The sequence below is a fragment of the Cherax quadricarinatus genome, chromosome 91 (genome assembly GCF_038502225.1).
Source record: "Cherax quadricarinatus isolate ZL_2023a chromosome 91, ASM3850222v1, whole genome shotgun sequence".
Lineage (NCBI taxonomy): Eukaryota > Metazoa > Arthropoda > Malacostraca > Decapoda > Parastacidae > Cherax > Cherax quadricarinatus.
The window spans coordinates 15,152,123-15,165,623 of record NC_091382.1 but is presented as its reverse complement, the minus strand read 5'-3'; the positions used below and the strand labels follow the sequence as shown (position 1 = coordinate 15,165,623).

Below are 13,501 nucleotides of genomic sequence, written 5' to 3'. Positions count from 1 at the left end.
ATATCCCTATCAGATAATCACTGGGAGAGCAGGTGGCATAACGTGTCAGATTATCTGGCGAACCAATGTTAATAGCTTAAGAGAGTAATAGCAGTCACTGGTGAAATGTGTCAGCATCGTCACGACTATTCGACAAAGGAACCACAAGTGTTTTGTGTAACCAAGTTGGAGATCAAGTATTAACCCAGTCACTTGAGGTCGTTGTATTTTGATAGTCTGAGTAGAATTTCCATAATGGACTTGTATTTTTATTTTTATCGCACAGAATGAACCACTGGCACAGACTGTTATCATTGTGGAGGAACCGGCAAGGTTAATTAACTCATGTAGAGTTGATTATGTGGTTGTTCCAGTCTGGTGGGTCATAAAGATCAGTGTTATTAGTTTCTTCACTACTATCATGTTCAGTGTCAATAATAGCAGGTATATCAGTGTCCTCACTATGTACCACATGTACAGCAGCGTCCTCACTATGTACATAGTGTCCTCACTATGTCTCGATTGCTGGGTTCTGGCTTCAATAAATCCAGCGTCTGCTCTGGATAACCAAGCCACCAGCAGAGCTGTTAATAACACAAACACTGGTTACAAGATGGATATTAAGTATATCGTTGAAGAAAGACAAAGTGGGGTAAATTTGCTTCTATGTCCTTACTGGTAACTAGGTTAGAAAACTTAATAATCAAGAGAAGAGTCGAGGAGAAGTTATTCTTCAACCCACACCAGATAAAGTTAGTACAACCAGGAGTAGAAACAAACTCAGACCCGTGAAAATTGAAGTTTCATTTCCAGCTGCCCGCTAGATGGCAGTGCGGGTGGTGTAACACGCTAACAGTTCCTGGTAGTCTGAACATTATAACACCATTTCAACGGCAGTTCCTTAAGATAAGATAAGATAAGATTTCGTTCGGATTTTTAACCTCGGAGGGTTAGCCACCCAGGATAACCCAAGAAAGTCAGTGCGTCATCGAGGACTGTCTAACTTATTTCCATTGGGGTCCTTAATCTTGTCCCCCCAGGATGCGACCCACACCAGTCGACTAACACCCAGGTACCTATTTGCTGCTAGGTGAACAGGACAATAGGTGTAAGGAAACGTGTCGGAATTTCCACCCGCCGGGAATCGAACCCGGGCCCTCCGTGTGTGAAGCGGGAGTTTTAGCCACCAGACCACCGGGCCACCTTGATCTAAGGAATTTTGTTATTTGTTGACGGCGTTAGACCCTGTATGTTTGCAAAGACAAATGGCCTTATGTTAGAGGAATTTAGGAGGGTTTTATTTGCTGGCTCTAATATCTGTTGTTCTGGAGTGGCGGCCATTGACTGCGCCTCTGCTCCAGAAGTGTTTGCAGTTGGTTTAAGATTACTGATTTCTGGCATTTCAGTCTCTTTTTCCTTCTGACACATGAAAAACATTAAGTTGATTTAATTCGATTATCTGACTATTCCAATCGTTTTAATGTTTCTTTTCTTTTAATGATCAATCTTGTATCAGATTTTTTTCTCATAATTTGGCGATCAACAAAATTAAGTACACCAAGTATAAATATATAGTTTGGACGGTGTTCTTCGTCTTGTGAGTTATTAATGACAGACTCAGCTGGATTGTTTACCTTTCCTGTCTCTTGTGAGTTATTAATGTCAGGGTCAGCTGGGTTGTTTACCTTTCCTGTCTCTTGTGAGTTATTAATGACAGACTCAGCTGGGTTGTTTACCTTTCCTGTCTCTTGTGAGTTATTAATGACAGACTCAGCTGGGTTGTTTACCTTTCCTGTCTCTTGTGAGTTATTAATGACAGACTCAGCTGGGTTGTTTACCTTTCCTGTCTCTTGTGAGTTATTAATGACAGACTCAGCTGGGTTGTTTACCTTTCCTGTCTCTTGTGAGTTATTAATGTCAGGGTCAGCTGGGTTGTTTACCTTTCCTGTCTCTTGTGAGTTATTAATGACAGACTCAGCTGGGTTGTTTACCTTTCCTGTCTCTTGTGAGTTATTAATGACAGACTCAGCTGGGTTGTTTACTTTTCCTGTCTCTTGTGAGTTATTAATGTCAGGGTCAGCTGGGTTGTTTACCTTTCCTGTCTCTTGTGAGTTATTAATGACAGACTCAGCTGGGTTGCTTACCTTTCCTGTCTCTTGTGAGTTATTATTGACAGACTCAGCTGGGTTGTTTACCTTTCCTGTCTCTTGTGAGTTATTAATGACAGACTCAGCTTGGTTGTTTACCTTTCCTGTCTCTTGTGAGTTATTAATGACAGACTCAGCTGGGTTGCTTACCTTTCCTGTCTCTTGTGAGTTATTAATGACAGACTCAGCTGGGTTGTTTACCTTTCCTGTCTCTTGTGAGTTATTAATGACAGACTCAGCTGGGTTGTTTACCTTTCCTGTCTCTTGTGAGTTATTAATGACAGACTCAGCTGGGTTGTTTACCTTTCCTGTCTCTTGTGAGTTATTAATGAGAGACTCAGCTAGGTTGTTTACCTTTCCTGTCTCTTGTGAGTTATTAATAACAGACTCAGCTGGGTTGTTTACCTTCCTGTCTCTTATGAATTATTAATGACAGACTCAGCTGGGTTGTTTACCTTTCCAGTCTCTTGTGAGTTATTAATGACAGACTCAGCTGGGTTGTTTACCTTTCCTGTCTCTTATGAATTATTATTGACAGACTCAGCTGGGTTGTTTACCTTCCTGTCTCTTATGAATTATTAATGACAGACTCAGCTGGGTTGTTTACCTTTCCAGTCTCTTGTGAGTTATTAATGACAGACTCAACAGGGTTGTTTAAATTTCCTGTCTCTTGTTAGGTATTAATTACAGACTCAGCTGGGTTGTTTACTTTTCCTGTCTCTTGTGAGTTATTAATGACAGACTCAGCTGGCTTGTTTACCTTTCCTGTCTCTTGTGAGTTATTAATGACAGACTCAGCTGGCTTGTTTACTTTTCCTGTCTCTTGTGAGTTATTAATGACAGACTAAGCTGGCTTGTTTACCTTTCCTGTCTCTTGTGAGTTATTAATGACAGACTCAGCTGGGTTGTTTACCTTTCCTGTCTCTTGTGAGTTATTAATGACAGACTCAGCTGGGTTGTTTACCTTTCCTTCCAAAGGTGATAATTATCATTTTCCTTTCATCCAGTATTAAGCAATTATATTTTCCGCTAGGTCACTTCTACTGGTGATCTAACTCACTAATGTCTGGTTAATTTGGCTTCATCATTACGTTAACAACTGAGATATAATCAATGATACTTAAAAATAATTTCAGAATGTATTCATTTTATGGGGTTTCAGACCTGTTATTGTTGGAGTTTCTTTGTTGTGGTTGTTTAAGTTTCTAATGTTGTCATTATTGTTCGAGGTGTTCTTCAGTGTTCTAAGGTGTTCTTCAAGGTTCTAAGGTGTTCTTCAAGGTTCTGCTTCCATTGTTGTCCCATACCTCTTTTATCATGATCAACAATCATTAGTGATATTCATAGTATATTCAACAATACTTGTTCATAAACTGCTGACTTATATTTTAGTCAGTGTTCTTATGTAACTTATGACTTAATAATTAAGTCAGTGTTCTTATATAACTTATGACTTAATAATTAAGTCAGTGTTCTTATATAACTTATGACTTAATAATTAAGTCAGTGTTCTTATATAACTTATGACTTAATAATTAAGTCAGTGTTCTTATATAACTTATGACTTAATAATGAAGTCAGTGTTCTTATATAACTTATGACTTAATAATTAAGTCAGTGTTCTTATATAACTTATGACTTAATAATTAAGTCAGTGTTCTTATATAACTTATGACTTAATAATTAAGTCAGTGTTCTTATATAACTTATGACTTAATAATTAAGTCAGTGTTCTTATATAACTTATTACTTAATAATTAAGTCAGTGTTCTTATATAACTTATGACTTAATAATTAAGTCAGTGTTCTTATATAACTTATGACTTAATAATTAAGTCAGTGTTCTTATATAACTTATGACTTAATAATTAAGTCAGTGTTCTTATATAACTTATGACTTAATAATTAAGTCAGTGTTCTTATATAACTTATGACTTAATAATTAAGTCAGTGTTCTTATATAACTTATTACTTAATAATTAAGTCAGTGTTCTTATATAACTTATGACTTAATAATTAAGTCAGTGTTCTTATATAACTTATGACTTAATAATCAAGTCAGTGTTCTTATATAACTTATGACTTAATAATTAAGTCAGTGTTCTTATATAACTTATGACTTAATAAACAAGTCAGTGTTCTTATATAACTTATGACTTAATAATTAAGTCAGTGTTCTTATATAACTTATGACTTAATAATTAAGTAAGTGTTCTTATATAACTTATGACTTAATAATAAAGTCAGTGTTCTTATATAACTTATGACTTAATAATTAAGTCAGTGTTATTATATACCTGATGACTTAATAATTAAGTCAGTGTTCTTATATAACTTATGACTTAATAATTAAGTCAGTGTTCTTATATAACTTATGACTTAATAATTAAGTCAGTGTTCTTATATAACTTATGACTTAATAATTAAGTCAGTGTTCTTATATAACTTATGACTTAATAATTAAGACAGTGTTCTTATATAACTTATGACTTAATAATTAAGTCAGTGTTCTTATATAACTTATGACTTAATAATTAAGTCAGTGTTCTTATATAACTTATTACTTAATAATTAAGTCAGTGTTCTTATATACCTTATGACTTAATAATTAAGTCAGTGTTCTTATATAACTTATGACTTAATAATTAAGTCAGTGTTCTTATATAACTTATGACTTAATAATTAAGTCAGTGTTCTTATATAATTTATGACTTAATAATTAAGTCAGTGTTCTTATATAACTTATGACTTAATAATTAAGTCAGTGTTCTTATATAACTTATGACTTAATAATTAAGTCAGTGTTCTTATATAACTTATGACTTAATAATTAAGTCAGTGTTCTTATATAACTTATGACTTAATAATTAAGTCAGTGTTCTTATATAACTAATGACTTAATAATTAAGTCAGTGTTCTTATATAACTTATGACTTAATAATTAAGTCAGTGTTCTTATATAACTTATGACTTAATAATTAAGTCAGTGTTCTTATATAACTTATGACTTAATAATTAAGTCAGTGTTCTTATATAACTTATGACTTAATAATTAAGTCAGTGTTCTTATATAACTTATGACTTAATAATTAAGTCAGTGTTCTTATATAACTTATGACTTAATAATTAAGTCAGTGTTCTTATATAACTTATGACTTAATAATTAAGTCAGTGTTCTTATATAACTAATGACTTAATAATTAAGTCAGTGTTCTTATATAACTTATGACTTAATAATTAAGTCAGTGTTCTTATATAACTTATGACTTAATAATTAAGTCAGTGTTCTTATATAACTTATGACTTAATAATTAAGTCAGTGTTCTTATACAACTTATGACTTAATAATTAAGTCAGTGTTCTTATATAACTTATGACTTAATAATTAAGTCAGTGTTCTTATATAACTTATGACTTAATAATTAAGTCAGTGTTCTTATATAACTAATGACTTAATAATTAAGTCAGTGTTCTTATATAACTTATGACTTAATAATTAAGTCAGTGTTCTTATATAACTTATGACTTAATAATTAAGTCAGTGTTCTTATATAACTTATGACTTAATAATTAAGTCAGTGTTCTTATATAACTCACATTTAATCTCAGAAGATGTAGTTCAATTCTCTCAAATATAATTTTCATTTCTTATATTTGTAGAAACAATTGGAACTTGCTTTGATTAAATTACTATATGTTGGCTATAATTTTTATTTTTATTATTATTATTATTATTATTATTATTATTATTATTATTATTATTATTATTATTATTACTATTATTATTAATATTATTATTACATTAGGGAAATTCATAAGAACATAAGAACATAAGAAAGGAGGAACACTGCAGGTGGCCTGTTGGCCCATACTAGGCAGGTCCTTTACAATTCATCCCACTAACAAACATTTGCCCAACCCAATTTTCAATGCCACCCAAGAAATAAGCTCTGATGTGCAAGTCCCACTCAAATCCAACCCCTCCCACTCATGTACTTATCCAACCTAAATTTGAAACTACCCAAAGTCCTAGCCTCAATAACCCAACTAGATAGACTGTTCCACTCATCAACTACCCTATTTCCAAACCAATACTTTCCTATGTCCTTTCTAAATCTAAACTTATCTAATTTAAATCCATTACTGCGGGTTCTCTCTTCGAGAGACATCCTCAAGACCTTATTAATATCCCCTTTATTAATACCTATCTTCCACTTATACACTTCGATCAGGTCTCCCCTCATTCTTCGTCTAACAAGTGAATGTAACTTAAGAGTCTTCAATCTTTCTTCATAAGGAAGATTTCTAATGCTATGTATTAATTTAGTCATCCTACGCTGAATGTTCTCTAACGAATTTATGTCCATTTTGTAATACAGAGACCAGAACTGAGCTGCATAATCTAGGTGAGGCCTTACTAATGATGTATAAAGCTGCAGTATGACCTCTGGACTTCTGTTGCTTACACTTCTTGATATAAATCCCAGAAATCTATTTGCCTTATTACGTACGCTTAGGCATTGCTGTCTTGGTTTAAGGTTGCTGCTCACCATAACCCCCAAGTCCTTTTCGCAATCTGTATGGCTTAGTTCTACATCATTTAACTTATAAGTACTAGGGTTATGGGCATTCCCAAGCTTCAGAACCTTGCATTTATCTACATTGAACTGCATCTGCCACTTTTCTGACCAATAATAGTTTGTTTAAATCCTCCTGAAGTTCCATAACATCTACGTTTGAATCAATTATCCTACCTATCTTTGTGTCATCGGCGAATTTGCTCATATCACTAGTAATTCCCTCATCAAGATCATTGATATACATTATAAACAACAACGGGCCTAAGACTGATCCCTGTGGAACGCCACTTGTTACAGATCCCCACTCGGATTTAACCCCATTTATGGACACTCTCTGCTTCCTGTTAGTGAGCCATGACTCGTTCCAAGAGAGCACTTTTCCCCCAATGCCATGAGCTGCTACTTTCTTTAACAGTCTATGGTGCGGAACTCTATCAAAAGCCTTACTAAAATCTAAGTAAATAATATCAAATTGTAATAAAGTTGGTAGAATTACCGACAATATGTAAAGTAAAAGGACACAAGTGCAACTAATGTGACATTTATTGTGGCAACGTTTCGCTCTCCAGGAGCTTTATCAAGCCATTACAAACAATACATGGACACAGAGGGTATATAAAGGCTCAGAGTGAGGTGAATACTAGTGAGGTACCATTTCGATGTTCACTAGTGGTAGTAGTAGTAGTAGTAGTAGTAGTGGTAGTGACAAAAGTAATACAATATGGTAGAGCAATTAATTCGTACATGAGTAAAAGGATATAAAAGCTATTACTTGGGTAACATAAAAATAGGTTGGACAAATATAAACTGGAATGAGGCAGCTTGTTTCAGTGTTCACTCTCTGTGCTTTGTGTAGTATAACGGGAGAGACTATGTGATGGCAGGGTTTACTGTTTTCAGGAGGATTCTTGCTAAGACTTCGGAGATGGTGAAGCTGCCGTTGTTTTGTTTAATTGTATTCGAAACAGCGATCAGTGCTGATTCAAGGCACTTGCGTGTGCGGAAATTATTTTCTTTTATCACTAATTGGGCGTCTCTGAATTTCATAAGATGATTGGTGGAATTTCGGTGTTGTACACAGGCGTTGTTTAAGTTGTCGTTCCTACATGCGTATATGTGTTCATTGAGGCGGGTGTCGAGGTTTCTTGCTGTTTCACCTACGTAGATCTTGTCACAGCCTCCACAGGGTATAGTGTAAACTCCTGCATTGACTGGTTCGTGGTGCTTGGGTTTTGTCCTGGTTAGATCCTTTATTGAAGTGGTAGAAGCGATGGCGACTCTGGTGTTAGCTTGTGAAAGTACTTTTGAGACGTTTAGTGCAACCTGGCTGTTGGGAAGAATTATAACTTTGTTGGGAGCGGTGTTGATGCGTGGAGAATTGATGATCTGAAGAGCTCTTTTCTTGCAGTCTTTGATGAAAAAAGAAGGAAATTGTAACTCAGTGAATGTTTGGTGAATGTAAGTACATTCCTCGTCAAGAAACTCAGGACTACAAATTCGGTATGCTCTTAGGAAAAACCCGATGATGATGCCTCTTTTGGTCTTGGTATCTTGACTGGAATAGAAGTGTGTGAGATCATTTTTATTGGTGGGTTTCCGATAAACTTGAAATCTTAGGTTGTTGTCTACTTTGTGAATGAGGACGTCGAGGAAAGGTAGCTTGTCATTGGACTCTTCTTCTAGTGTAAACTGGATCGCTGGTTCAACTGCGTTGAGCCTTGCCTGAAGATCCCGTACATCAAAACGTTTTGGAGTTATTACGAGGACATCGTCCACGTAACGTAACCAAGTGACGCTTGAAGGGATGATGTTGGCGAAGTGTTCGGACTCTAGGTGTTCCATGTATAAGTTGGCTAGGACGGCACTGCTCCACACAAACTAGCCGGAGTTCTTGCCAAACATCTTTCCTGCCTTCTGGGGACCATCAGCCCCGCTCATCTTAAACACTCAGGCGACCTTCTCAACCGCATCCGTAACCTCTCCATCCGTAACAAGAAACTAAGCAGTTTGGATGTGACTTCCCTCTTCACAAAAGTACCTACCAAAAAAGCCATCGAGGTTCTACGACGTAAAGTCAACCAGGACCTTAATCTTCCTTTACCTCCCGGAGATTTTGTTGACTTGATTGAACTCTGTGTTATCTTCAACTGTTTTTCCTTCAATAACAAGCTCTACAAACAAACCTACGGCATGGGAATGGGGTCCCCAATAAGTGCCGTCCTAGCCAACTTATACATGGAACACCTAGAGTCCGAACACTTCGCCAACATCATCCCTTCAAGCGTCACTTGGTTACGTTACGTGGACGATGTCCTCGTAATAACTCCAAAACGTTTTGATGTACGGGATCTTCAGGCAAGGCTCAACGCAGTTGAACCAGCGATCCAGTTTACACTAGAAGGAGGGTCCAATGACAAGCTACCTTTCCTCGACGTCCTCATTCACAAAGTAGACAACAACCTAAGATTTCAAGTTTATCGGAAACCCACCAATAAAAATGATCTCACACACTTCTATTCCAGTCAAGATACCAAGACCAAAAGAGGCATCATCATCGGGTTTTTCCTAAGAGCATACCGAATTTGTAGTCCTGAGTTTCTTGACGAGGAATGTACTTACATTCACCAAACATTCACTGAGTTACAATTTCCTTCTTTTTTCATCAAAGACTGCAAGAAAAGAGCTCTTCAGATCATCAATTCTCCACGCATCAACACCGCTCCCAACAAAGTTATAATTCTTCCCAACAGCCAGGTTGCACTAAACGTCTCAAAAGTACTTTCACAAGCTAACACCAGAGTCGCCATCGCTTCTACCACTTCAATAAAGGATCTAACCAGGACAAAACCCAAGCACCACGAACCAGTCAATGCAGGAGTTTACACTATACCCTGTGGAGGCTGTGACAAGATCTACGTAGGTGAAACAGCAAGAAACCTCGACACCCGCCTCAATGAACACATATACGCATGTAGGAACGACAACTTAAACAACGCCTGTGTACAACACCGAAATTCCACCAATCATCTTATGAAATTCAGAGACGCCCAATTAGTGATAAAAGAAAATAATTTCCGCACACGCAAGTGCCTTGAATCAGCACTGATCGCTGTTTCGAATACAATTAAACAAAACAACGGCAGCTTCACCATCTCCGAAGTCTTAGCAAGAATCCTCCTGAAAATAGTAAACCCTGCCATCACATAGTCTCTCCCGTTATACTACACAAAGCACAGAGAGTGAACACTGAAACAAGCTGCCTCATTCCAGTTTATATTTGTCCAACCTATTTTTATGTTACCCAAGTAATAGCTTTTATATCCTTTTACTCATGTACGAATTAATTGCTCTACCATATTGTATTACTTTTGTCACTACCACTACTACTACTACTACTACTACTACCACTAGTGAACATCGAAATGGTACCTCACTAGTATTCACCTCACTCTGAGCCTTTATATACCCTCTGTGTCCATGTATTGTTTGTAATGGCTTGATAAAGCTCCTGGAGAGCGAAACGTTGCCACAATAAATGTCACATTAGTTGCACTTGTGTCCTTCTACTTTACAAATAATATCAAATTCTTTATTGTGGTCAACAGCCTCAAAAGCTTTACTGAAGAAAGTTAATAAATTAGTTAGACAAGACGGGCCTCTTGTGAATCCATGCTGAGTATCATTAATCAAGCTATGCTTATCGAGATGGCTTCTTATAATCTCAGCTATAACTGACTCTAGTAATTTGCCTACAATTGAGGTCAGGCTTATTAGGCGGTAATTTGACGGTAACGACTTGTCCCCTGTTTTAAAAATAGGAGTTACATTAGCCATCTTCCACATATCAGACACTACACCTGTTTGAAGAGATAAATTAAAAATATTAGTTAATGGTTCACAGAGTTCCATTTTGCATTCCTTAAGAACCCTTGAAAAAACCTCATCAGGATCCGGCGACTTATTTTGCTTCAGTCTGTCTATCTGCTTCACAACCATCTCACTAGTGACTGTGATGTTACCTAATTTATCTTCTTCTAGCCCACTGTAAAAATTAATTACTGGAATATTGTTAGTGTCTTCCTGTGTAAAAACTGAGAGAAAATAATTATTTAAAATCAAGCACATTTCATTCTCTTTGTCAGTAAGGTGCCCATAGTTATTTTTAAGGGGACCTATCTTATTTCTAACTTTTGTTCTATAGACCTGGAAAAAACTTTTTGGGTTAGTTTTAGAATCCCTAGCACTTTAATTTCATAGTCCCTTTTAGCTTTTCTTATCCCCTTTTTAATGTCCCTCTTAATGTCAATATACTGATTCATAAGATGACCCTCACCTCTTTTGATACGCCTATAAATTCCTTTCTTATGCCCTAGTAGATATTTGAGCCTATTGTTCATCCATTTTGGGTCATTTCTATTTGATCTAATTTCTTTATATGGGATAAACGCTCTTTGAGCAGCATGTATAGTGTTCAGAAAACTGTCATATTGATAGCTCTCTTCGTTACCCCAGTCAACAGATGATAAGTGTTCTCTAAGCCCATCGTAATCTGCTAAGCGAAAATCTGGGACTGTTACTGAGTTATCGCTACTATCGTACTTCCATTCAATGCTAAATGTAATTGATTTGTGGTCGCTAGCACCCAGTTCCTCTGAAATTTCTAAATTATTAACAAGGGATTCATTGTTTGCCATAACTAAGTCAAGCAGGTTATTTCCCCTTGTAGGTTCTGTCACAAACTGCTTCAAAAAACAATCCTGAAATACTTCTAAGAAGTCGTATGATTCTAAATTCCCAGTCAAGAAATTCCAATCAACATGACTAAAGTTAAAGTCTCCTAGAATTACTACATTATCGTGCCTTGTGGCCTTAACAATTTCCTCCCATAGTAGTTTCCCTTGGTCCCTATCTAAGTTTGGGGGACGGTATATAACTCCTAAAATCAGTTTTTCATGCCCCTCTGAAAATTCTATCCAAACAGACTCTGTATGTGTTACTTCAGACTTAATACCCGTTTTTATGCAACAGTTCAAGCGATCTCGGACATACAATGCCACCCCACCCCCCTTCCCAATACTTCTATCTTCTTGGAACAATTTAAAACCCTGAATATGACGTTCCGCAGGCATGTCCCGACTTTTTGAATTAAACCACGTCTCAGTTAAGGCAAATACATCAATGTTACCTACACTAGCAACTAATCTCAACTCGTCTATCTTATTCCTAGCACTACGGCAATTAGCATAATAAACATTGAAATACTCTCCTTTCTCTTTACCCTTCCTGCTCATTTCTATTTTTCTACTAAACCTATTACTGTCCTTATCACCCAAGGTCCCTGGCTTTTCAATATCTATCTCGTTCTTATTATTACTAGTTCCCCTAGAACTCGTAATATTACTACACTGGAACTTCACTGTTTTCCTGCCAAAACCCATACCACTAACTATTCCTAGTTTAAAGTCCTAACTGCTCCCTCCACTGCAGTTGCCAGTGCTCCCACCCCACACCTAGATAAGTGAACCCCATCCCTAGCATACATGTTATTTCTGCCATAGAAGAGGTCCCAGTTGTCAATGAATGTTACCGCATTTTCCTTACAGTATTTGTCCAGCCAGCAATTGACACCAATTGCCCTGGACAACCATTCACTTCCAACTCCCCTCCTTGGCAAAATACCACATATGAGAGGGTTCCCACCCTTACTTCTAATTATTTCTATTGCTGACCTATACCTGCTAATCAGGTCCTCACTCCTACGTCTGCCAACATCGTTGCCTCCAGCACTGAGACAGATAATAGGATTGCTCCCATTACCTCTCATGATGTCATCCAGACGGCTAACAATATCCTCCATCCCAGCCCCAGGAAAGCAAACTCTCTGTCTCCTACTCCTGTCCTTCAAGCAGAACGCCCTATCCATATACCTAACTTGGCTATCCCCAACAACAACAATATTCGTACCTTCCTTAATGTCTTTCGTCGTGTCGTTCCCAGTAGTCGACTCACATTCGTCGGGTAGCACTGAGAATGTATTAGATGTTTCCACAACAGTTTCCACGGCAGTCTCTTTCTTCTTCATCGTTTCTACCTTTCCATTCGTCTTCTTGATCGTCAACTTCGTTCCCTGCTGTCCAGCCACTGACCAGTTTCCCTTCTTGACCTGAGGACTCAAAACAGGAGGACTACTCCGAATCTTTTTGTTTTCCTCGGTCAGTCGCCGAATTTCCATATTCGCCAACCTCAATTCTTCCTTAAGCTGTTGGTAAAGTTGCTCGATGGAGGGCATCTTGCTTCAGTTCTAGAGAGCGCGCAAACAGGTCTTCACAGAGCCAAGTACACGTCAACACTGCACAAAAGCCAACTCAATCACGAGCTACTGCGCAGCACGTCCGCACGGCCCAATAGCGATGCGAACAATTTAATATCTGCATTACTTTCTAAACATTATCACTAGTCTCATCCCTGGCAATATCTCAGACATTATTGTTAAGTCTGATCTCGTTCCAAATAATATTTATCTCACAACAGATAAAAGATCGAAATAAGATTTATTATTTCTGATGTGGAGGAAAAATAATATAGTTTGAATTTTGTTTTTTATTAGTTGATTGAGTAGTGACTCACAGAGTTCATATGTTAAATAGGAAATCATGTAAAAATTATAATATAACAATTAACAAGTGAAATATATGGTGAGACCAGTACCTGGAGCTCCAGTGATCACCAGCGTGACGTCGTCAGCACAGACACTGCATGTCACCTGGTCACCACCTGACCAGGTTAAAGGAGTAA

General features: G+C 36.9%; 1 protein-coding gene across 1 annotated transcript in view; it reads left to right on the top strand.

Moving 5' to 3' along the window:
* The window catches only part of LOC128704840 (phosphatidylinositol phosphatase PTPRQ), a 166,697-nt gene that overhangs the window by 65,363 nt on the left and 87,833 nt on the right, over positions 1-13,501 (top strand). Inside the window, exon 5 of the mRNA XM_070104419.1 lies at positions 13,412-13,501. This exon is cut by the window's right edge and continues 189 nt beyond it. Coding sequence (XP_069960520.1) covers positions 13,412-13,501 — 90 coding nt within the window. The remainder of the gene's footprint in view (positions 1-13,411) is intronic.